Below are 26577 nucleotides of genomic sequence, written 5' to 3' on the forward strand. Positions count from 1 at the left end.
TAGCACATGAATTGACTTCATAGATGTTTGTCAAGCACTTGCAGGAACAAGGCATCAATCTTGATTGCGGCCTCTGAGCACTACTGCAAAATAAATAGCAAACCTGACCAAATATATAAAAAGGGACAGAATTTTACAGTGAAGGGTAACATGGTAACATATGCTCTCATCACCTGGAAACAAAAGTGCCTGGGAAGATAGACATTACAAGAATACTTCCTTGTGTCTCGGTATTTTCGGGGTGGAGGAGGAAGAATATATTTCATACTTGACTGAATTTTACTTTGGCCCATCCTTACCTAACGCCAGTCATAGCCTTATTGTTTGACAGGTTCTGAACTGCATTTCTTTATGTATTTGTGCGTGGGGGGGAAGGGGAGAGAGAGGGTTGTTGGAGGTAGGTTCCTCTCCCCCAAGTGGGGGAAGATTTAAGATTATTTAGAAGGCTCTGATTTAAATTTGAGGGGTGGGGGGGGTTGTTTTGGGGTTTTTTATTAATCAGATGGAGCCAGACTAATAAAATGTAGTTAATAGGACGGAGTGCTGGCAAGAGGATGCTGTTCCATGTGAAGAATGTACAGGAAATACTTGAAAACAAACAAAAAACAACAACTAAAAGGATCTTTTTTTGCAAAGTGGTTTTTTTTAAAATCTACCACCAAACCCCTTTCCCGACACTCACACACAAATTAATAGCATGATCCTACAAATACCGTGGTAAGTAGTCTCCGTGACATCAAGGAGACCACATATGATAGTAAGCATAACACCTGATAATAACGTCTTAGAAGAATTTGGCCCTAAGTTTCTTTTTAACAAAAATTAGACAAACAATTAGTCCATATTATAATACATACCAAGATGTTGTTTTTAAAATGAGCCATGTGTTAGCTACAAGAGTACCAGAAGTCTAGTATCAGAGAGAGGAACTAAATCATATATACGCAACATACATCGTAATACTTATAACTTTTTCCTTTTTAAAAAATAGTTTCATTCCAGTTTTAGAAAATAGAATGCCACAATATAAAACCTTGTAGTAAAAATTCCATCTCTGCTGTTAATGGATGTTTATAATGGAAGTGCCGATGCATGGATAGCAAATACTGTGTTGTAAAAGTCTAACTGTTATTCTTTTATCAATGGAAAAAATACTTTTTGGGAGGGAATAGTAGTTTCTGTTACTTGGGAATCAATGGGATGGACCTTCTCATAAGTCTGAGCTTACTGTTCCCCTGCCAGTTGATGGTCACCCAATTGCATGGCCCACCTTGCAAAGGTGACATTTTCAACTGCCCCCTACTGGTTTGTTTAAAAAACAACCATCAGTTATGTATTTAAAAATAAATAAACCCTGGTTTATAATTTTAATTGAGTATGTTTACCCTTCTTTTTTCTGTTTTACTTTAGATTAACATGGTGTAAGATACCACAGGCTTTGGGACTCAGCTGGAGAATGAATCCTGCAGGAACTTTTCAGAAAACAAAGTAGATTAACACAAGTAGCTTGATCAATTAAGCTAGTGTTGCACAAAGGCAGAAAGTTTTCTCCCTCCCTTTGGCCCTGAAGGAGAAGCCTTAGCTTTCTTTCAAACTAGCAATAATATTTCAAAAACCTGATCCATATAAAAATTTGTAAATATTTTTGCCAGAAGAAAGTCTCATTTTGAAATATCAGCTTTTCATGTAACAAACATACAGCATTCTTTGTCAAAAGTAATCTGGCAGTGGTCTGTCCAATACTGAGTACCACATGGATGTTCGGGGGCGGTGCGGTAAATTTTGATAACTGGGTTACAAATTTACAAAAAAAGGACCCTTGTCTTCCTTGCAGTTAAAAGGCCCAGAATGAGAGAGCTTGGAGGTGAGGTGTAGACAAGCAGTTGGGGACTACTTTCACCTCCTCCTCTGAGATAGATGTCTGTTTTTACTTTTGAAACAAGGATATGCTGTCCTGTTGCTGGGTATTGTTTTGAGCTCATTAACATGCATATCGTCTGCCACCTCTTGCTGCTTTCAGTGTTTGCTTTGAAGTTGCCTTGTTGGAACACTTGACTGTCATCTGTTTCTGGCCTTGCTCAGGCTTTCCTGCTTGTTTCTGTATTAATTTTTTTTTCTTCATGGTAGTCATATTCCACATTAGCAGTAATTACATGAGCAATCTGAAATGCTTTTAGTAAGATATTGTAATGTGTTTCTGCTTCAAACCATGCTGTATAAAAATAACTGATCAAAACAGTTCTTCTATTTCATCTCACTGTTTTCTTATTTGTGAGTACATATCACCTAGGATATCTTTTCATATACTGTTTTTTTTACACTGAGAAGGTCTGTCTGAACTTCTTTGAAGTAAGTACGTGGCCTTTTATTTCTGTTTGGTGAATATTCCTCACACCAGCCACCATCACTTGATACAGACATGAATAGTAGCAAAACCTGAAGAGGATGTCCTACAGTCTCCACTGTTTGGAGAGAAGTCACCTACTACAGGACAGGCCGAACAAAGAACGTAACAGAAGGCCACTAACTGTCACCTACAGCCCCCAACTAAAACCTCTCCAGCGCATCACCAAGGATCTACAACCTATCCTGTAACAAACATACAGCATGATGATCCCTCACTCTCATAGACCTTGGGAGACAGGCCAGTCCTCGCTTACAGACAGCCCCCAAACCTCAAGCAAATACTAACAACTACACACCACACAACAAAAACACTAACCCAGGAACCAATCCCTGCAACAAACCCCGTTGCCAATTCTGTCCACATATCTATTCTAGGGACACCATCATAGGACCTAACCACATCAGCCACACCATCAGGGGCTCATTCACCTGCACATCTATCAATGTGAGATATGCCATCGTGTGCCAGCAATGCCCCTCTGCCATATACACTGGCCAAACCGGACAGTCTCTATGCAAAAGAATAAATGGACACAAATAAGACATGAAGAATTATAACATTCAAAAACCAATAGGAGAGCATTTCAATCTCCCTGGACACTCAATAACAGACTTAAAAGTGGCAATTCTTCAACAAAAAAACTTCAAAAACAGACTTCAATGAGAAACTGCAGAACTGGAATTAATTTGCAAACTGGACACCATCAAAGTAGGCCTAAATAAAGACTGGGAGTGGGTGGGTCACTACAAAAAGTAATTTTCCCACTGCTGATACTTACACCTTCTTGTTAACTGTTGGAAATGGGTGACGTCCACCTTCACTGCATTGGCCTCATTAGCACTACAAAAGTAATCAACTGTTGAGAATAGGCCATTTCCACCTTAATTGAATTGGCCTTGTTAGCACTGACCCCCCCACTTGGTAAGGCAACTCCCATCTTTTCATATACACACACACACACACACACACACATACACACACACACACACACACACACACACAGTTTACTGTATTTTTCACTCCATGCATCTGATGAAGTGGGTTTTAGCCCACAAAAGCTTATGCCCAAATAAATTTGTTACTCTCTAAGGTGCCACAAGGACTCCTTGTTGTTTTTGCTGATACAGACTAACACGGCTACCACTCTGAAACCTGTTTGGAGAGTTTCCCATCTCCCACACAAATCGTTTATGGGATTTTTTAGGTAGTCACCAGCAATATTATTAACTGTTCTCAATTTTCTGCAACTAAAGCCACTGCCATTTATGACAAAGAAAAAAGTACGTTATGCACATTTGTTTTTCAAAATTCTATAATGCAATTTAAACTGCAATACTGAATCAAGAGTGAAGGATGAAAATTTCCATCAGACTTCCATTTCCAAAACATATTTTTTTATATTTATTGTAAATCCCCAAAACAACCCATCATCTTTAAGATTTTGAAAAGCTATTTATTTTGGGTTGCAACTGCTCATGCTTCATCTTAGGTAAGAGGGAGATTTATACAGAAAGCTTCAAGTTAATTGACCAACCATTTTTTGAGTTATTACACTTCAGAACAATTGCTGTTTTTTTGTTGTTGTCCTCCCCGATTCAGGGGGGGGGGGGAAGCAATGTAAGCTCTCTCATCTACTCAGTTAAAAATAAATGGCTTGTTGTAAAAAAGGTCAGTTGGGTCCAGTGCACACATTTGGATAGGATCACTTTGACAAAGTTTAGTTTCCAAATTAAAATGTTATTCAAGGTCAAGTAGTTAATGCTGGAACCTCCTCCGATCCCCCTGCCGGGATTATAACTTTAAGTAGCTTGGCAAACGTTCACGGAAGTTACAACTCCAGAGGCATGCCAAAGGAGGTCATCTACTGCGAGGCTTAGCAGTGTCATTAGAGTTACAGCCACTGCTGGAATAGCCAGAGATCTCAGAGAAGTTGAAGCTTAAGAAGTTGTGTGATTACATGAGAATCCTAGGGTGGGGTAGGCAACCTATGGCGGCACGCGAGCTTATTTTCAGTGGCACTCACACTGCCCGGGTCCTGGCCACCGGTCCGGGGGGCTCTGCGTTTTAATTTAATTTTAAATGAAGCTTCTTAAACATTTTTAAAACCTTATTTACTTTACATACAACAATAGTTTAGTTATATATTATAGACTTATAGAAAGAGACCTTCTAAAAATGTTAAAATGTATTACTGGCACGCAAAACCTGAAATTAGAGTGAACAAATGAAGTCTCGGCACAGCACTTCTGAAAGGTTGCCGACCCCTGCCTTAGGGTATGTCTACACAGCTGCAGTGCTTTAACGTGGCTGTGTAGTCGCGGCTCCAGCGCTGGGAGAGAGCTCTCCTAGTGCTGTAATAAAAACACCTCCACGAGGGGAATAGCTCCCAGCGCTGTAGCACTGTCTACACTGCCACTTTACAGAGCTGAAACTTGCATCATTCAGGGCTGTGTTCTTTCACCCCCCTGAGCGAAGAAAGTTTCAGCGCTGTAAGTGGCAGTGTAGACAAGGCCTTAGCTTTCATTTTAAAATTAAGTTTCTAGCCCTCACAGTTGTGGAGAAAAACCTAGAAAATATGACCTGTCAGAATGCAAATAAAAAAAAATCCAAAATGTACTATATTCCAAAATCTCATGATTTTTAGAGCACTCATATGCTTTGGGCAGCTAACTCTGGATTTTGGAGAGTTTGGGGGCTGGCAGCACTGAAGTCCTGATATGGCAGTTAGTGTTTGGTAATGGTCTCTTTGTCTCTAGTTACTTCTACCAGACTGCTCTCTGTGAGATCCAAGCACCTTCCTGGTGTTTCTAGAGATGTATTATAAAACAAGTCTAATTTGTTACACTTCCTGTATCTGATTGTCAGCGGTTGGGACGTTGAAACATAGAGTGTATGCCTTTTATATGGTTATAGGTCTTTCAATATTACGATTTATATTGCTGCATTTTGAGTGTTTGGGGGGATACATTTAACAAAACAAATCCCAAAAGGGATTATTCAGATATGCAGCCTAAATTATCCTTTTTTAAATTTCTTCCCGTCAGTTCCAGTTATAGTCCCTTGTACCACGTTAAATAATTAATCTTCTCCTCCCTTCTTGGTTTTTACAGCCCTCAAATACTTATAATCTTTTTCGTATTCCCTATCCATAAATTGGATTCAAGATGGACTTTTACCAGATGCACAGGTTGCATCTACATCATCTACACAATTCCCTCTTGACCCCAACTGGTGTTGAACTCAACTGCCCTGCTAGTATGGGTATGGTCACATGAATTGAACACCTATTGTGCAGTTGACCCCTCCACAGCAGCACAACCAAGTTCAACACAAGTTGAGGAGCGTGAGGGAACCTTCTCCAACCCTCAGTGTCGAACAGTTAAAATCCTATCATAGATACAGTGCCATTGTGTGGAAATATTACCTTCCTGCTCCACATTATGATGCCTCTCCTGTATGCGACTCAAAACTGCAGCAGCTCTTTCGTCACAATGCTGCATTGCAACATTTGGAGAGGTTACTGCCTCTTCATCAGTTAAGGCTGCACCCAGCTTCCTCATGCAAGCTGGAAGTCAGTTCAAACTGGTTTTGAGTTACAGGTCCTTAAAAAAAAAATATTACCCAGATTTGACTTATATCTAACATTTCTGTCTCCCTCTAGTTCAAAAATTACTTACTATCCCTGCAAATTTTCCATATCATTAAGTCACCTTACTATTTTTGAAGAACACAGGTTGCAATTAACAATTATTTGTGGGGCCACTCCTGCTCAGATCGATATCTGTGGGAGCTTTTTGCCATTGACTTCAGTGGAAGCAGGCCCAAGCACCAGTGAGCAGTTACTCTCTAGTGGCGGACTACAGCTTAGAATGAACAGAAAGTTTTGCCTGTAGCTAAGTGCTTACAGAGATCTGCCCTCTGTGCAATAGGGAAGTGCCCTTTGTTTCTGACCTGGATGACAGGGTTCTAATTGAATCTGTGCAGATATGTTATATATTAGGGAGAGGTGACTGCCTCTTCATAGTTTAGTTTCCAGCCTCGGTTCCATTAAAAGGCTGATTCTGAAAACTCAAAAGAAAAAATTCTCATGCTTTCACATAATTTAGGGCTTGGGTTTTGTAAGTGATGTGACACTGTTAGAACAACTTTAACTGGTTTTAAAAGAAAGATTTTTGTTTTTGGAATCCTGTTTTATTTACTATATACTGCCATAATAGGGGCTTGATTCTACCACTCTCCCAAGGTGAATAAAAATCGATGGTTTGGGGGGGGGGGGGGGGGGAGAATCTTTTTTCTTAAATTTAAATTAAATACAGGGTTTTTTTTTTTTTAAACAAGATTTAAAATTAAATTTGGAATAATGACAATTTATGTTAAGGCCTAAGCTTACTATAATTTATTAAAATGTTTAAATTAAATAAAAAATGTTAAGCAATACATATTTGCAGCCAAAGTTTTAAAGGCAGTCAAACCACTGAACCGGTGGAAGGCATGGCTAAGTACCTGGAACCAGAGTTTGCTGAAGTGCTCAATTAACTTTTGATGGCAACTGCCTCTTCTGCCAGTGCAGAGAGAATATTTTCTTCATTTCAATTTATTCAACTAGTTCAGTTCAAGGAATAGTTAATTGAAAGTTAAGAAACCACTTGAGAACTGAAAAAGCGGGAAACCTTGTTTTCCTCTTCCACTCTAAGAATAAAAGCTAAGTGTGAAAGGACAAGCTCTACCAGTTCTAAAACCCTGAAGAACATGGTGACTAGAAACAAGCAGTTCAATTCACTAATCACAAATACTTCCTGTGTTTAATAAATCAGTTTTAAATCCAAAATATGTTTTGATAAACTTTCTTATGTATATACCACATTTCAGGTAATTTAACCAATACATTTTTTTTACAATGCTGTTTTTGTGCATTTTTAATTGAATTTGAATTTCTATCCAAACAGAGCTGGACACAAATCACAAGAAAGAAACTAATCATCTCGTAAATAAGAAATGCATCATTCACCATTTTCTTCTAGTAAAAATTAAGAATCTGAAAAAATATAAATTAAGCTATATAATTGCTTAAATAAATGAGTATAGCTATAGCATACCCACCTGGTTAGCAAAAAGAAGCAGCCAATTTATTGTAAAGGCTATATTTAATTGTAAATCAACATGTTTTAATGGCTACTACCTAATAAGAATTACACTCTATGTAGGAAAATAAAAAGTAAAAATGCAAAACAAGATTAAAATCAAAGATTTGAATCCAAGTTTCCTGCTTGCTGATTTAAAAATCAATCCGCTCGGCACTGTCCTGCACCTTGTGCAATCATTTACACCTGTTCAGAGCACATTCTGATTTGTCAGCACATAACACCTACTTTGGGCTCTCTTTGATTACACAAGGTGCAAGGAAGTGGATATTCAGGGCAATAAATCTTTGGCTGTGCTCGTGCTTTCAAGCACACACTTCCCACTGGATACCTGAGTTTAGGATTATCTCTTCAGACACTCCAAATCAAGACTTTCTTCTACATGTTAGTCACTACCACTGAATATGTGATGACTGAGTTTTGAATAGGAACCCACTGGAAAGTTTGCGGAGGTGAATATGGCTAATGACTAATATTCTGGTCTGAGTAACGCCAATCTGAGTAATCCCAGCAGAGGCCATTTTGTTCACGTTGTGCCTGCTGCTAAGCACAGGGTTATCAGGAAAAGTAAACAACATGTATGTGTTTTGGAAGCATGGCGAGAAAAGACAGCCCTGACAAGACTCCATTACAGCAGACACACAGAGAGCACCTCTCGCATTCAGAAAACTCAGCCTGGAAAAAAACAAAAATAAAACAAAACCCTGGAGAGCAAAAGCTATATATTTTGCCAATCCCTTTCCCCTTTACAGTTGTTTAAGATTTATAGTCTCTCTCATAACCCAGCTTCACTACTGCTTGGGCCTGCAATAATGTCAATCCCATTTAAGACATTGCAGTCTGTTACTTTGGAAATTACTGTGATGGTGGTTCATGTTAGGCACTGACTTCCTTGCAGGAATAAAACGGGAAGGGAAGATGGGCTATTAGCGAGAGTGACCATAGTTAACCAAAAATTATGATCTAAACAGAGAACGTGAAATACTTGTAGGTGGCAAATACATTTCAGTTTCATTTATGGTCTATTTTTAGAGTTTTCTCATAGTACAGTACGTAAGTGCCTCTTTTAAAAGGAAAAGGTAAATTTGAAAGGGGAGAATTTGGGGAGGGGGAGGAAGAGCTGTGCAGTTTTCACTCACATACATTGTGGATTAATTCACTCTACAGTGAAGCTGCTTGTCTAATTCAAACTCGAAGGCTTAACTTGTCAGTGTTGCCATGAGCAGAAGCTGTCAACAATTAATTCGCAGCTGCAGGTGACATGCAGGCCTTGGAAATTCAATTAGCTGAGAGCCATTTGGTAGAGGAAACCTCTCTTAAATGATGTCGAGAGACCATGGGAAAAAACTGGATTTGGATTGTGACTATCAAGCATAATTGGGGCTGATCAATTAAAAAAAAAAATCATAAAAATGTGCCACAAATGGGCAGCAGACCGGAGGGGAGGGGGGATAAATCAAATTCCACCAGATGCACAGTGCAGAATCAGTGCTTCAGCACTGTGTGAAAGCAGCAGAAGCAGAGACCCAGCAGCTCCTAGATTTTCATTTCCCATTCTCTGCTTCACTACAAACAAGGACATTTACCGTAGCTTTCCTGAAAAGGATGACTAACCTCTGTGTCCAGTCAAAAGCTTTTAGCCTTACGTCACAGCACTTCAGGTGAAAGTTTTGTTTAAAAAGACACTAAGGCTATGGCTACACTACGCAGATTTTAGTGACATGGCTGTGCCCCTACAGCCGTGCCGCTAAAAGCCGCGCAGTGTAGCTGTTTGTCAGCAGGAGAGAGCTCGCCTGCCAACAAAAAACTTCCAGCTCCCACGAGCGGCAGTGGCTTTGTCGGCAGGAGAGCGCTCCTGCTGGCAAAGTGCTGTTCACACTGGCGCTTTACATCGGTTAAACTTTTGTCGTTCGGGGGTGTGGTTTTTTAACACCTCTGAACGACAAAAGTTTTGCCGACGAAGTGCCAGTGTAGATGTATACTCCTTAATTGTTGGAGTTAGAGTATCTAGAGAGCTTCTAAGGAATGCAATCCCACTGTTTATTTCCACTGCTCGAGTCTCTAGGCCTATCTAGTGAAAGGATATGGTTCCTTTTATCAAGGCCAAAATCATTCTAAAATTAAGTTGTAATGAGTAGGCTGGAACAACAAGCTGTCTTCATGATCTAAAAGTCATGCTTCTTTTACTAGGCTGAACAGAACCACCATCCCAAATGCACACATCCGCCAAAGCTTTTCACAGAGGTTACAAATTGAAGACAGCTATGCTATTTGATGGTCTGAGTCATTCAGCATATTCAGAAGTGAAGTGTTTCAGTATCAGATTATGAAATATGGCTAGAAACATAATTGGAGATGAGGTCTTGTTCTTATGGAGCCAATTTCTGGAATACATTCTATTCCCCTTTCAGTGTGCCTACACATCACTATCGCTCCAGTGTTACTTCCAAGCTAGCATATACAATATTGCTGCTCTCTGGCAGGCCCACTGTCACAATGTGTATTTGGACCAGCAGAGTCTCCTTTTCTCCTCAGGTTCCCAGAGGAAGCCTAAAAGGAAGCAGAATTTCATCTAACATATACTGTCATTGGCCCACCCCATCTCAGACATGAGAGATGTAAGAGGCTAGAAAGTAAAAGAAAGACTGGCGACTAAACTAAGAGAAATGTAAACAAAGTGCAAAGGGACAAAACAAACAAACAAAAACAAAAAACAACAATCAACGAAGGCTGGGAGGAGAAGAGAGATGTGCCATTTGAGAGAAATATAGGGAAAATAAGCACTTCCAAAATTCGTGGCTACATAAAGAGCCAACATTTAAAAACTACAAGAAACCCACTGCTCCCCCAAAACCATGATGTGAAGAAACTGAAATTAAGATAATACTCTGCTTTACTTCTCACCTTGCAGTAAGAAATTTGGTTAGATGAAACATGAAACCCTGACCATTTTGCATTGTTTATTTTAAGACAAGATTTGCAGTATGGGAAATTCATTGCTTAAAAGAAAACAAGCAATCTTGGACCTGAGTGTCTTTTCACTACGGCTCATTAGTATCTATCAGTTTCCTCTAATTTTCCCACAAGAAAAGGGCTTAGATCACACCACATACTCAACAAAACACCCTACAACAGCCCTTTCCATCAAAGCCAGGCCCCAATCATCCTTTTCCCTCTTGCTACAAAATGCATTTGAAAAATAACACCTCAGTTCTCTATTGTCAAACTGCCCTTCAGACAATATTGTGAGATAATTACCCTCTAGAGCATGTGTGAGGACACTTTCAGAGCCGACGGCTACTTACAACAAAGCTACCAAACATCCACCAGACAGCCAAAACACCCACACTCCCAGCTCATCTTTCCTGGGCTGTGGGTCAGGGAGTAAATATGTGAATCTTCCCAGCAGAGTATCATTGTCATGATAAAATAGTTTTACAAAGATATAATAATACATATTAAACAAAACAGACATACAAAGGGGTTTCTTCTCATTTAGAAACCCTTGTTGCCAATGACAGCTTCAAATACAACTTCATCCACAGCACTTTCAAGAAACCCAAGACTTTTGTGGCTCAGGCAAAGGAGCTAAAATATATGTGACATATCAACCACACTTTCATGCAGTCAGCAAAAACAGATTCAGGGAACCAGGAATGAGAACCTTTTCTGTGCAAAACAACAGTTAGAAAAATGAAGAGGAGAAAAAGAAAAGCAAATTTCCCTCCTCCCTGTTTTTCAACTTCTGATTAAAAAAATTAAAATATAACATTGCCACTCCTTTGTTATGAGCTTCCTTTCATGGGAAGCGTGCAAAATCCTCACTTGTTTCCATATAAACCCTGTTGCCTGGGGCAAAGGAGACCAGGTAATTAGTACTGCAGCAGCCTTAACTTATGAATTATTCTGTTTTGCAGGCATTTAGCTCACTTTCAACATTGCTGTATCTTATATGGTTGAAATGTATCATTCTGGAATAGAGTTACTGGTTAAAAGGAGCAAGAAGGCAGTGTGAATGAAAACAGGCCAGTTTAAATATTGAGTCCAACTGCAAGTTTTCCAAGCCCAATAAAATGGCTTACTAAGAAAAGATGAGGAAGGGAGTGTTTGCATCAGAAGAGAACCAAAAAAAGGGTTAGAAAATGAGAGGCGAGCAGACAATCTGAAGAGCTTTTTGTTTACATTAATCCATCCCTGGAAATATATTGCTGAGGTTTTCAAAATTGGCTTAGAGGAACTGAGTATTCTAATCACTTAGACGGCTTTGGAAACGTCAGCTTACACATTTAGTTAATAAAATACAGATAGTCAAATAACTGGTTAGTCAGTTTTCATTTCTGTAGTGGAGGACGTAAACAACTCTTTTCCCTCCCCTCCAGCACCCACCTGGGACACAGGCCATCTCCAATGTAGAGACTCAAGAAATATGGTCATCACCTCACCTCCTGGGAGCATGATTTTTCACCTGCCTTTACCACAAAAAGTAACTGCGGCAGCATCACACCCAAACCTGAGGTTTAAGGAACTGAAAACCTCCTCCAAATCAGTGAATACCTCTTAAAAACAAGTCACTAAGGCAGTGGCTTTCAAACTTTTTTTTTTACTGGTGACCCCTTTCACATAGCAAGCCTCTGAGTGTGACCCTCCCTAATAAATTAAAAACACTCTTAATATATTTAACACCATTATAAATGCTGGAGGCAAAGAGGGGTTTGGGGTGGAGGCTGACACCTCACGACCCCCTGAGGGGTCCCACCCCCCAGTTTGAGAACCCATGCACTAAGGCAAGGGTTACATTACAGTTTAAGTTATGTCGCTGAGGGATGTGAATTAGCCACCCCGCTTAGCGACATAACTTACGCCAACTTAAGCACTGGTGTGAACAGCGCTATGTCAGCGGGACAGCTTCTCACCCCGACATAGCCGCTGCTGCTGGGGGGGGACGGGGGCGCTAGAGTAATTAAGCCGATTAGAGCATTGATGCAGCTGTGCGGCTGTAAGCTCCCTAGTGTGGCCATAGTCTAAGAGGTATATAAAAGCAATGTGCCACCTTTTCCCCACCCAGCTACAGGGCGCTCTCAAACCTCAGATCTCACACCGCATCACAAAAAGCGCGTAACAATCAACCCTTCCAGGAGCTCCTTTCCCTCCAGACTCTGCTCCCCTAAATGTTCAGTTTAAGTCATTCTACTGGCAGCTCCTGCTCAGAAAGAGAACAGCAATTTCACTCACCTCAATGGGCTCAGACGGTATTTTCAATTTGGATAGTTTGGCCTTGGCATTTGCTTTTAAATCGGCTATTTTCCCATAGGGTTGTCCAGGGTATTCCTCCGGAAGTGGCTTGAGCTCCGGTGACTCATTTGGCGCCTGATCTTGGCCATCCATTGGTCTGACATACGCAGTAGGTTTCTGCTGCATCGCACTGTTTTTGGGCGGCAAGGCTGGAGGAAATGTCTGAGAAGATGGTTGGGCCAGATTAATGGCTGAACTGTCCCGGGTTTCGTTATCATGCAATCCTGCCACGAAGTCCTGAGGCGATTTCATTGGATTGTAAGTCTGCCCGTGACTTTTGTTGTTGTTCTGTGACCTGGAATGGATATGCTGACTGGAATGTAGAGGTGACAGGGGTGCCACTGGAGAAGACAAAGAGGACAGTAAGGGAGAAAGCTCTGAGAGGGTGGCTTGCAGTTCAGCAGCACCATTTTCATCAACACGTCTATCATTTTTCTTGTGGCGACCACCACGATGGCTTTCCTGACCACTGCGTCTCTGTTCTGGACCTTGGCTCTGACCACTGGACAAGCTGTGACTTTTGGTGTGCAAACTTGCAGCTGGTTCCATTCTTGCTTGTGTCTTTGGGTAGCGGATGGAGTTACTAGAAGAGGGGGGAGCCAAACCGGGGGGTCCCATGGCCTGGTGGCGGGTGCTGTGCTGGAATGAGGTTGGTAATGTACTGCTGGTCTTTTCAGGAAAGAACGGGCGATCAGGCTTTCCCTGATGGATCAGAGGAACAATGCTCTTCGGTATCCCTATGAGATTCTGATGGGACTTGGTGCTGATTAGCTCCTTCACCTCTTCATAATTACCCAGCATGTTCTGAATTCGACTGGACAATTCATCTTCTTTGTTAGTCTGGAACAGGAAAGTAGAGAAGGGAAAATACAAGAGTTAGAAAAAGATAACCAAGAACCAGGTTCAAGAAAAGGCATATTAATAAGTGGCTTACTGTCAGTAGAAACAGCTTCATCACAATTTTAGGGTACAATTATGCATGCTTTACTTTCCCTAGGTAGCACTTACTCATGCCTGCAGTCTCTCTGCCGTGAAAGGAATTGCTTGCACGAGTGTTAATCAACGTGAGTAAAGGGTGCAATCAGGACTTTAGCAGTTCCCCGCATCCCCAACCAACTACCGTGTTTCCTGCTGTACTTAGTGATGAATGGGTAGTCCTAATGAGTCACAAGTGCTCACTGGCTGGCTCAAGGAGACCATGAGGTCTCAAACTGGCCCTCCCTACTACACCGTCAACACAGCTTCCCAGCTTAGCACTTTAGTAATATGCAAAGCAAAACACCTGGGGGTTGCATGTGCACATTTCGGGGGCTGCGATGCTTACTGAGAAGGTTCTACTGTACATGTAGACATGTTATAGTGCACATGAAGGTCACATCTCCTTCCCCCTCCTCTCTGCAACATGATACATTATCAATACCTTGTAAGGTTCTGCAAAGAGGGGGGCATTTTCCGGGTATGTCTCTCTCTCCTGAAGAGCTTCCTGATTCCGTCTCTCTCTCTCTCTGATCCGGAGCAAATTTCTATCCTCATTGTACAAGCTTTTGGAGAGAGAAGGAAAAAAGATTCGTTAGCATTTTACTTCCACCTAGTGCTGTCGAAACAAGGGTCTGTGCTGTGCAAAAGCCATTTCCTCAGCTAACACACCACACTTCCAACAAGCCAATTGAGTTTAACATCATAAAACCTATTGGATAATTGGACTGATGTATCAGTCACATAAGGCAGTCGGAACATGGCATGGGAAGAGCTCACACAGCAGATGTGTCAGTGTGCAGGCTACGCTGAAGAGTTTTATTCCTGACATCATACACCAAGGAGAGCAAATGGATTAATAACTTTATAAAGATGCTCAGCTAGAAGAGAAGTCAGCAAGGTTTCTGACCGCAGAGCTGTCATTCAAATTCAGAGGCAGCGGTCTATGTGAGAATTGAAACACTGCACACAACATCCTCTTGACTAGGTGTACATTTTAAATTAAATGCTTTATTTTCAATTAAATATTTATTTTGCAAGTTGTTTATTTGGGAGGCCACATAGTCTGATGAAAGGATTCAAGCAAGAGGGTCTAAGAATCAAGAGAACACTGACTAGAGCCACTCACAAACAAGCAGAGATAACAGGGAAGTCCCTTGACCTCTTTGTGCCTACATCAATTCAGCTATAGAACCGTGACACATCCACAAAAGGAAGACTTCATAGAAAGCCAGATGCAGTAATTGAGCTTCCCTGAACAAATGTTACTGAAAAATAAAAGAATCCATTGCTCTAATATGTATGTACGTTTTGTAAGAAAAAGTCTGTGTGAGTTCCACCCTTCCTTTCTCACAGCCTACTGCACACGCACAGTGATTACATTCCTCTTGACATGAAAGGCCATAATGGTGTCCCAATATTAAAATATCAATAACTCCCCACCTCCCCCTTTCCCTAGCGTTGAAAAGTTTTAGACATACCCAAAAGAAAGGCAGAGGCCTGTCTTTGCATAAACAACAAGGAGTCTGGTGGCACCTTAAAAGACTAACAGATTTATTGGGGCGTAAGCTTTCGTGGGTAAAAAACCCACTTCTTCAGATGCATGGAGTGAAAATTACAGATTTAGACATTATTATACTGACACATGAAGAGAAGGGAGTTACCTTACAAGTGGAGAACCAGAGTTGACAGGGCCAATTCAATCAGGGTGGATGTAGTCCACTCCCAAATAATTGATGAGTAGGTGTCAATTCCAGGAGAGGGAAAGTTGTTTTTGTAGTGAGCCAGCCACTCCCAGACCCTATTCAAGCCCAAATTAATGGTGTTAAATTTGCAAATGAATTTTAGTTCTGCAGTTTCTTTTTGAAGTCTGTTTTTGAAGTTTTTTTTGTTGAAAGATGGCTACTTTAAAATCTGCTATAGAATGTCCAGGAAGATTGAAGTATTCTCCTACTGGCTTTTGTATGTTACCATTCTTGATGTCCGATTTGTGTCCATTTATTCTTTTACGTAGGGACTGTCCGATTTGGCCAATGTACATGGCAGAGGGGCATTGCTGGCACATGATGGCATATATAACATTAGTAGATGTGCAGGTGAATGAGCCCCTGATGGTGTGGCTGATGTGGTTGGGTCCTCTGATGGTGTCACTAGAGTTGATATGGGGACAGAATAGTCAACGAGGTTTGTTACAGGGTTAGTGTGGTGAGTATTTGCTTCAGGTTGGGGGGCTGTCTGTAACTGAGGACTGGCCTGCCTCCCAAGGTCTGTGAGAGTGAGGGATCATTTTCCAGGATAGGTTGTAGATTGTTGATGATGTGCTGGAGAGGTTTTAGGTGGGGGCTGTATGTGATGGCCAGTGGTGTTCTGTGGGTTTTTTTACCCATTAAAACTTATGCCCAAATAAATGTGTTTGTCTTTAAGGTGCCACCAGACTCCTTGTTGTTTTTGTGGATACAGACTAACACGGCTGCCTCTCTGATACTTGTCTTGGCATAGGAGTCAGTTAGTTCACTCATGAAGGATTTAGGATAGTTTCTTAATTCTGTACTAGTCCATGACACATTTTAATGTACAAATGTGATGACAAAACACTATTCGATTGTAAAGATCATATTTTGCTCTAATGGTTCATCCAGCAATCTGTCCACTGCTGGCAGGGTATCTGTGACTTTGTTCAACTTTTGGGATATGATGCTATCCAAAGGCAAACTTCCAGATAAATGAGTACAGCCAGTGTATACATATGACATTAAGGAAAATTAATGTGTTAAGTGTTAGCCATATGCAAATTTTAAAAAAATTAATCTTTATTATTCCTTATTTTTTTCCAAATGTAGCAAAGAGCATGAATTCCCAATGAGTAGTACACATATGCCAGATTTGAAAGGCTCACAGTCAATTACAAAAAAAATAATCAGAAACCTCTTTATGAAACATGTTCATGTACTATTGCTCCAGGTAACATGTAGCTGAAATAGTAAGGTTTTTTCAGTTTGTTTACTTTGTATACTTAACAGCACTTTGTGTGTAGTAAGTTTCACTTATTCCTGTGTATAGTCAGTTAGCTAGTCAGTTTCTCAAAGTGATTTTGTTGTAGTTTTGGACGGGGAGGGAGGAAGAGAGTTCACACAGCAAATAAGGTGGAGGGGTTTTGTTGAGGTGGGGGGTTTTTTTTTTTCCATCTTTTGTTTTTTAAATAGAAACGTGTGATTGTAAAAGTCACAAATATTGACACAGGGAATCTGGGCCAAATTTGGTACCTGAAACTACGTTTGCCTCCTTTAAAAAAAAAAAAAAATGTAAGATTTAAAGTTGACAATGAACCTTAAAGTTTTAAGAATGCTGCTATTTGAATTGTCTGGAAAGGTTGTTTTGTTTTGTTTTTTTAAAGCATGAAACAGCATTTTCCTCACATTCTAGTAAGTAAAATGGTTTAATATATTTTCTTTGAAAACTTTGCAAGAGTCACTTCACGACTGAGAATAAACATGGAAAAGGTCAGGCCAAAAGGCTGTTTTCGGAAAAAGTTAATAGCATGAACATCAGATCTTAGAATGGACGGGCCTCCCACTCTTAACTACAGAGTCTCTTTCACAATACTGTGCATCTGTATAATTTGAGACATGTCCTCTATTGGGGGCACCATATAATTCCTTGGCAGGAAAATAGAATCCAATATATCTTTTTCACTCTGGTTTAGGGTGACCAGGTGTCCGGAACACCTGGTCGAAAAGGGATCCTGCCTGGCCACCCTTCCACATAGGAGGTAGGAGCGGGAGGGGGGACATGCCACTGCTTCCCCGCACCACGCCCCAACCCCTACCCCAGACCTGATCCCCCTCCCGCCCTCCGAACCCCTCAGTCTCAGCCCGGAGCCCCCTCCTACACCCCCAACCCCTCACCCCCAGCCCTACCCCAGAGCCTTCACAGCCCCCACCCCAACCTAGAGCCCCCTCCCGCACTCTGAACTCCTTATTTCTGGCCGGAGCCCTCATCCCCTCCCGCACCTCAGCTCCATGAGCCAGCCCAGTGAAAATGAGCGACTGAGGGAGGGTGGGGAGAGCGAGCGGGGATGGAGTGAGCAGGGGCGGGGCCAGGTTGTTCAGTTTTATGCGAGTAGAAAGTTTGCAACACTATTCTGGTCAAGGTATTCAAAAAACAGGTGCTTAAAGCTCCTAAACCCATACTCAGGCCCCACAATAAGTGGCATTGTTTTAAAAAACATTCAGCATCCTGTATCTCCCATTCAAGTCAGGATTAATGCTGGGCGCTCAGTATTTTTTAAACCAGACCACTTAACCAGGTGTCTAAATATAGATTTAGGAGCCTAACTTTAGATGCCTATTTTTTTTTTTTTAAAAGAGTCTTTGCCTACAATCCTAAAGTAGGCAGGGTGCATGTATGTTTTTAGACTAAAGTTCTGAACCCCTATTTAACCCCTCGTCTGCTGACCACAATATTGTTAACTACCATGACACCATAGTGTATGCTGGTAATAAACTCTCTAGAAGGCTAGACAGCCTGGGGGAGCTGAAAACATTTTCTGTCACCTAGCCAGCCAAGCTATAAACATCATATGTTAGACAACTTGAGAACATACTGTTCTTTTTTTCATTTTAAGTGAGGAAACAAATATTTTCCAGCTAGAGAAAGGGATTTACATTTTGAACTTCAATTTCAATTACACTCTCTCTTTCTCTCTCTTCAGAGAGATATGCTCTAGACATTATTTTGTGGAAGTTCTGTGGCCTGTGATATACTGGAGGTCAGACTAGATGTTCATAATGCCTTCTGGACTTGGAATCTATAAGTGTAAATTGCAGTCACATCCTGAAGTGTTATTTACTTTTGTTCCAACTTCCATCATTACAAAGAGATGTAGGTGAAACCAAGGGTGTGGAACTCTTCCCATCTCACACCAATATCATATTTCCCTCACTGTTCCCATAAGTATAAACTCACTTTCCCAGTCACATTGTGCAAGAATTGATAGAAGACCCTTCATCATTCATTGGGCATTTGAGGAATGAGCATGAAATAGAAAATTCATCAGCTTCCTCACTTGGGACCAGATTTAGCTTCTTTGACTGTAAGTGGGGGAAACGCTTAAAAAAGACCAAGATTTCCTCTCCCATTTTGTTCTGATCTGCATGCACTGACAGTCCATGGGGAAGTCATGAAAACCCAGACTGCCCTTGTAGATGTACTCAATTCTGAGCATTTTTTCCCATAATGATTTTTTTATTTTACAATTATGGGTGAACTAATTCTCATGAAGGGAGTGACAGCACAGGCTAGAGCAAAGTGCCTGCAGGTGTTGTGAAAGCTTTCCTTACATTGTTAATTAGAGATAATGCAACATCTTTCCAGCTCCAGACCTAGGCCTCTCCTGAGAGCGGCCACTGAGCTGGCACAACTTTATGTAGAAGGAATATCTCATGCCAAGCAAACACTGTTTAAAATATTAATCTAAACAACATGAGGGGGAAAAAAAATCAACCTATCTGCCAAATCTTGGTTTATCTCAAGGATAACAGATTTTTATTTGCTTGCTTGCTTGCGTCCAAGAGAATAAAGTATAAAAATACAGAGGCAAAAACCAAAACCATTTAAAGAATGCTTCAACATTATTAGATTTAGAATAAACCACCCCTTCCTTACACAGACCCCTCCCTAACATTTAAAAAAAACCCTCAGTTACTCTTATTTTAAAGAGGGGGCCATTTGAAAATTAAAAAGGTATTATGCACCATTATTCAGGATGAGAAATAGCCATTGCTCAAAATAGAGCAAGTGTAAGATGTGCATTTGAAACATTCTGGGATATTTAGTTGATAAAAATAATTGCTAGAAGTAAATAAGAGTTTTAAAGACACATATATTGTCCTCTACCAACACGTATATGGACAGGAATAGGATGGTTATGAAGTGTCAGGGGAGGATGGTGTTATGTAAGAATTCTGATGATGTTTTACGGGATCCTCGATTTCTCTCCCAACCAACTCTTTCAACTAGTATATGCCAGCAATTAACACACTAACTCAGGGGTAGGCAACCTATGGCACACATGCCAAAGGTGGCATGCGAGATGATTTTCAGTGGCACTCACACTGCCCAGGTCCTGGCCACCGGTCCGGGGGACTCTGCATTTTAATTTAATTTTAAATGACGCTTCTTAAACATTTTAAAAACCGTATTTACTTTACATACAACAATAGTTTAGTTATATATTATAGACTTGTAGGAAGAGACCTTCTAAAACATTAAAATGTATTACTGGCACGCGAAACCTCAAATTAGAGTGACTAAATGAAGACTCGGCACACCACTTCTGAAAGGCTGCTGACCCCTGCACTAACCACTTGGTAATCCATGAAAATATGTTTAACAAGGGATGAAGATTTAAGATGTGTATTCTTTACTGCAGGTGCTCTTCTGACTCAAGGATCTATCAACCCTTGGTTAATGAGAAGCTGGAATGATAGATGTAACAATTTTCTGCAATATCCCTGACAAACTTCATGGAATTAAACTGAAGTATCTTTGGAGTCCATTGTACTAAATGCAAATGTATTATTGTGGGCCTGGACTGCATGTAACCTATTGTGGGAAGATGAGATCTGAACCCTGGGAGGGTTTATGAATTCCAAAGGACCATAATGAACAATGTGCCAGATAAGAATGGACTTTCGGGACAAACAGTATCAAGTGGTTTGCCTGGGGAATGTCTAGGGGGAGGTGAATGCAAATTCCCTACCTCTGATTATGCAAAAACTGGCCTTTTGAAGCTACGCCCTGAGGAGAGAACCACTGGCTATTGATTACCTGTTCCTAGAGTCTCAAGATCAAAGGCCCAAGCTGTATAAAGGAAAGACTGAACTATGGATGGGTGGGATAGTTTTGAGCTAAGGCGGTTATGAACTTGTGACCATAGAAAAACCCTTTTTTGTGGGGTATGAAGGACTGACTCCTACCAGAGCCCTTGTTGGAACTGGGGGTGATCTCTGGTAAGCTTATCATCATGCATGTAGATTCCTTTATTATTTTAATATGTTTTCTCTGTAATGCTTTCCCTTAAGAATAAATCCACTTCTTAGAAAGCGCAGATGCTGACCTATTTCAGTGGTCTGGGTTGCTGGCAATATCACAGTATAGGTAGGGCATTATGTAGCCTGGAAAATCCACAGTCAGGAGAGAGAGAGACACAGGTCTCTACCCAAGAGAGGTGACAGCTGAGGAGCGGGAAGCCTAGAGTGGGTGCCCTTGAGGGACCACAGAGGGAAAACACAGGTGCAACTGCCCTGAACTGTGAGAGCTGGCATCTTGCCATCCCTCTAGGTGGCTTTGACAGTCATCTGTAAAGACCCAAGTAACTTCTTGCTTGCTTAGTTTTTAGAAGTAAACTAAACTCTCTGTCTTTTCAGTCTCTTTGCATTAGTTATGTTCTCAAGTGGACAATGTCTGCCTGTAATGTTTTGGATGGCTTCAGTTAACATCCTGGGTATTTTTTCCACATGCAAAATGAGCCAGTTTTCCTTTAGGGAAAACACACGGTGAGACAACCTGATCACATTTTCATGGATTGCATCTTTGTGCAAACAGAGATGTCGTGTACTGTCAGTGCAAACCTGGGTTCTGCATGTGTCTGCTCTGTGGGTGGGCCTGGTTGAGGGGACAACAGGCACATGTTATAGCTAGAGAGCCAACAGGTTGTTCTGATTATTCTGCTACTAAAGAGAGAGTGTATATACATGTCTGAACAAATTCTCACGCGTGTGCGCGCACACACAAAACATCTTTAGCAATAAACTAAAGTTGAAGAGCGTTAGTTCTAATCTATGAACATATAAAATTGTGATTTTATTGATGCGAAAACCACGACTAGCCTGTAAATCTCTCCCTACTTGACTCAGCTGTGAAGGAAATAAAAATATATATTCTGCTTAAGAACACTGATCATTTTAAATTAAGAAATGAGGTCTAAGAAAAATGTGGAGGTTGTTTTCGTTGAATGATCATAGATCACACGTCTGTTGCTTCCCACAAATTGAACCAAAGAAAAGCAATAAAATGTTATCACGGAGCATGTAGTTCCTCTGTATACGTAATTTTATCAAATCAGCTTATGTTTCAGAGCACTACACACTGACCGATTCATTTCTTTGTTACTAGGTGCTTGATACAAAGCCCAATGATGTCAATGGAAATGTGTTTATCTGCTTCAGTGGGCTTTGGATCAGGCCCTAAGCGAGAATTCTTCAGACATGCATTGTAGGTATGATCTTAGGTACATATAGATCGGGGTGGGCAAACTACAGCCTGCGGGCCAGATCCGGCCAGCCAGCCAATTTAATTCGGCCCTCGAGCTCCCGCTGGGGAGCGGGGTCTGGGGTTTGCCCCACTACTGCACTCCAGCCGGGGAGCAGGGTCAGGGACTGCTCCGCGCGCACACGCACATGCTGAGGCTCCTGGAAGCAGCGGCATGTCCCCACTCTGGCTCCTCCTATGCAGCTCCTGGCCAATGGGAGCTGCGGGGGCAGCGCCTGCGGACGGGGCAGCACGCAGAGCCACCTGGCCACACCTCCATGTAGGAGACAGAGGAGGGACGTGCCGCTGCTTCCGGGAGCTGCTTGAGGTAAGCGCTGCCTGAAGCCTGCACCCCTCAGCCCCTCCCATGCCGCAACCCCAATCCCATCCCACCCTCCGAACCCCTCAATCCCAGCTCAGAGCACCTCCTACACCCCAAACCCCTCATCCCCAGCCCCACCCCAGAGCTCACACCTCCAGCTGGTGGGCCCCACCCCCGCAACCCAACCCCCTGCCCCAGCCCAGAGCCCCCTCCCACACCCTGAATTCCTCATTTCTGGCCCCACCCCAGAGCCCGCACCCTGACACAGAGCCCTCACCCCCTCCTGCACCCCAACCCCAATTTTGTGAGCATTCATGGCCTGCCATACAGTTTCCATACCCAGATGTGGCCGCCCTTGGGCCAAAAAGTTTGCCTACCCCAGATGTAGATGAACCTCAAGCAGAGCACAGGAGAATCCTGGCTTGTATACTGTTGGGCAATTCAGAGGGCCTGTGTTCTGATACATGTGCATTAAATACGAGTCTTTCAAAAATGTCTCAAATGAAATTAAGAGCATTTTGTAAAAATAAAACCAAATAACGTACATTTCATCTCCACCACTGCCTCTTATCGATATCATAAAATAAAATAAAAATTATAAAATTAAAAAGCACACAACAGGACAAAAAAGTTTTCAAAAAGGACGCTGAAAATTCATAAGACATTGAGATTGGAAAAAAAAGAAAAAAAAAGCTGATGAGTTATTTTCATTTGCCCCCCCCCCCCCGAATATAATCCACAGTCACTAGTGAGTTGTCAATGCTTAGCATTTTAAAATTTCTGATCTAGAATGTGATATTGTACGATTAACAAAATCACGTCTAGAAATTAATGGTTTAAAAAAAAGAGCAGAAAGCAGAAACAATGAAAAGCTAACAAAATTCAGCATACAATTTATGATCTTGTAAACTGCATTCTACTAAATATATAGTATGACATTCAAGTGGATTTGGCACATCTTTCTGTCATTCCCAGAAGGGAAAATAGAATTCCATATTCCAATACAGTTGCTTTCCTCATAGATTCAGGAGGTATTTAAATGAAGAAAAAACCTCCACTTTCTGCCTCCATTCACACTTGTTATAACCACCTAATTAAAAAGAGCATCAATTCCTTCCCATCTGCATACTGATACTGAGTGTAAAACAGCATCTTAAATTCTGTTTGTTGCAAAAACACCACTTGTAATGTGTCTAAAGACCTTTTCTGTCTCTGAACCTTCCCTGCCCCCGACCCATGAATTTAAAAAGAAAAAGAAAAAAAGCCAAACACAAAGATACAGCAGGGAAAAAAGGAAAAAAGCCCAAACTAAGTTTTTGTGATGACACCAATTTCAGCAGAATACAAACATGTCTGCTCTGGAATAGTCTGGCTGATGTGAGTATTCTCACATGTACTGGTCTACCAGGATCTGCTAAATTAGTTTAGTCATGCATTATTACTAAATGCCATTTACTGCTGTCATGGAAACTATTGGCCCAGACTGTTGACTAGGCACAGTTGACTACCCACTTGTCCTGTGCACTCTGATTTGCTTTTTAACGAACCTGATCTACTCTCTTGCTCACTTTTAAACCAATCCTCCAACCCTCATTCAGGGTTAACAGAGGCGTATTTTCCTCTCATTTAAGTGCACAAAAGGAGATACATTTTTAAACAAGAAGGGGGTGGCTGCGTTGGTATCCATTAGCTTCAAGTTTGGAATTTTCCAACTACATGGCCAATTAGAAGTAAGGTCTCCTCTATACACAAACTAGAGCCAAAAACTAAGATTGGTTTTAATTCACACCTTCATCTATTTCTGTGCACATCTGTGGACATTATTTCAGACTAAGAACACCCTATTTCAAATTAAATTAAGTCTGTGTTTTACCAAATTTAGATAATTGAAAAACAGCCCACTCTAAATCCAAAATAAGAGCATTCACACAGATTTACACAGAAATAATTGAAGGTGTGAATTAAAACAATGTAGTTATTTTGATTCCAGTTCATGTGTAGAGAAGTACTTAGGCCAACATTTTCAAAGAATGATTATCAGAGCCCAATTTGAGACATTATAAAAAGGTGCTTGATTTTCATAAAGCACCAAGGACCTAACCTCTGATTATCAAATCCTTTTTAAAAGATATTTTGGGTAGGGCACCTTAAAATTACTAACCAGATTTGAAAATCTTGGCATTAACACTGCATTGTAACCCCAGGTCTGCGAGACATGGGCTTGTAGATTCTGTTTCCTGAGCGTCCACACAGCATTGTAAACCTAGGCTTACAATTGCTGGACCCCAGACTCATAGCCATGCTAATGTGTCCATACTGCACTGGGCAGACCTTCTGACTCAAGTCTGCAGCTTGAGCTGTGTCCATACTGTAAAATGACGGGGCTTGGACCCGAGTCACAGCACAACTCAGGTCCTAACCCACCCTCCAGAAGGGTCCTAGGACCTGGGTCCTGAGTGCTTACTGACCCAAGTCAAACGGATAGGCATGTGAACAGAAGGGGGGCTTGGGCTCCAAATTAAACCAGAGCCTGGGCTTCATGTGCAGTGTGGATATACCCAGAAAGACCATAATTCTATTACCATAAGGCAACACTGGGAGCTGGTGACCCCATATACATTCCCAATTCTAGACAGAGGGGCAAACCTGACAGACGTCACAAAACATCTAGAGCCTTATATCCATTGCAAGACAGACTTCTAGGGCTATTCTTGATTTCCTCCCAGGGGGAGGATTAGGCCCAAGAAGTTTTCAAAAAGATTCAGCCACTTTACAGGGAAGCCTATCCCTGAAGCATGCACGTACTAAAGATAGCCAGCCTTTTTCTGTGTTCTGGAGGCGTGTCTAGCTTGGGTATTTCAAAAGCGTCTACCACCTTGTTATCTAAGTAGAGCGGGCCGGAAACTAGAATTCCCATTAGACAGTAAAGTCCGAAATTTCAAAAGAGTTCCAGAAGGGGAGAAAAAAAACTGAAAATTTCAAGTTTTTCCTACACAAAGGGAATTCCAAAATTTAGTTTTGAAAAGACAACATGACATTTTAGTGAAAAACCTTTTTGAAATGTTTCCAAGGTCCCCTGACCCATCCAGCATCCCGACATCTTGGACAATACAGGAGCCAGAGCTCCCAAGGAGCTCAGTGCCTGGGAATGCCAATTCTGGGACAGTCTGCAGTAGCCTAGGCTGCCTACAAGTTGCCTAGGTTGCCAAGGAGCTGAGACTGGGCTCACCGTGCCTCAGTTTCCTCATCTATAAAATGGGGAAACTGATATGAGAAGGACTCCTTTGTCAAGTACTTTGAGACCTACTGATGAAAAGGGCTAGGTATTATTTATTAATAATATTTATTATTATTATCATTAAAGGCACAAAACCATTACAGCCTTGTGTATGCTAAGCTTTCTCACCCATAATTTCACAGTTGCCACCAATTCAGGCTTAAAAGTTTGCCACTTGAACTATACCAGTATAGTTAAGCAGCAAACCCTGCCTCCACTAAGGTAAAGGCACTTATACCCCAGCATAGCTTATTTCACTTCAGGAACCTTAATAAGCTGTAATCAGTATGAAGGTATGTCTATACTATGAAATTAGATCGAATTCATAGAAGTCGATTTTTTAGAAATCGATTTTATACAGTCGATTGTGTGTGTCCCCACTTAAGACCATTAACTGGGCGGAGTGCGTCCACAGTACCGAGGCTAGCGTCGACTTCTGGAGCGTTGCACTGTGGTAGCTATCCCACAACTCCTGCAGTCTCCGCCGCCTATTGGAATTCTGGGTTGAGATCCCATTGCCAGATGGGTCAAAAACACTGTCGCGGGTGGCTCTGGGTACATGTCGTCAGGCTCCCCCTTCCTCCCACCCTCCGTGAAAGCAACAGCAGGCAATCATTTCGAGCCTTTTTTCCTGGTTTACCTGTGCAGACGCCATACTACGGCAAGCATGGGGCAAGCATGGAGCCCGCTCAGCTCACCGTCACCGTACGTCTCCTGGGTGCTGGCAGACGTGGTACTGCATTGCTACACAGCAGTAGCTCATTGCCTTTTGGCAGCAGACGGTGCATTACGATCAGGGCCGGCTCCAGGGTTTTGGCCGCCCCAAGCAGCCAAAAAAAAAAAAAAAAAAAAC

At 41.6% G+C, this 26577-nt stretch overlaps 1 protein-coding gene across 6 annotated transcripts in view; it reads right to left on the reverse strand.

Moving 5' to 3' along the window:
- The window catches only part of AFF1 (AF4/FMR2 family member 1), a 162511-nt gene that overhangs the window by 76361 nt on the left and 59573 nt on the right, over window positions 1-26577 (reverse strand). For 5 of the 6 annotated variants that reach the window (XM_026660484.2, XM_026660483.2, XM_026660482.2 and 2 more), the window contains 2 exons: window positions 14261-14381; window positions 12781-13680 (listed from right to left, as the gene is read on the reverse strand). In XM_026660484.2, the coding sequence (XP_026516269.1) occupies window positions 12781-13680; window positions 14261-14381 (1021 nt within the window). The remainder of the gene's footprint in view (window positions 1-12780; window positions 13681-14260; window positions 14382-26577) is intronic. The other variant, XM_029913670.1, reaches the window with a different exon arrangement.

This window comes from Terrapene carolina, unplaced genomic scaffold (genome assembly GCF_002925995.2).
Source record: "Terrapene carolina triunguis isolate 2854851 unplaced genomic scaffold, T_m_triunguis-2.0 Scaffold789, whole genome shotgun sequence".
Classification (NCBI taxonomy): domain Eukaryota; kingdom Metazoa; phylum Chordata; order Testudines; family Emydidae; genus Terrapene; species Terrapene triunguis.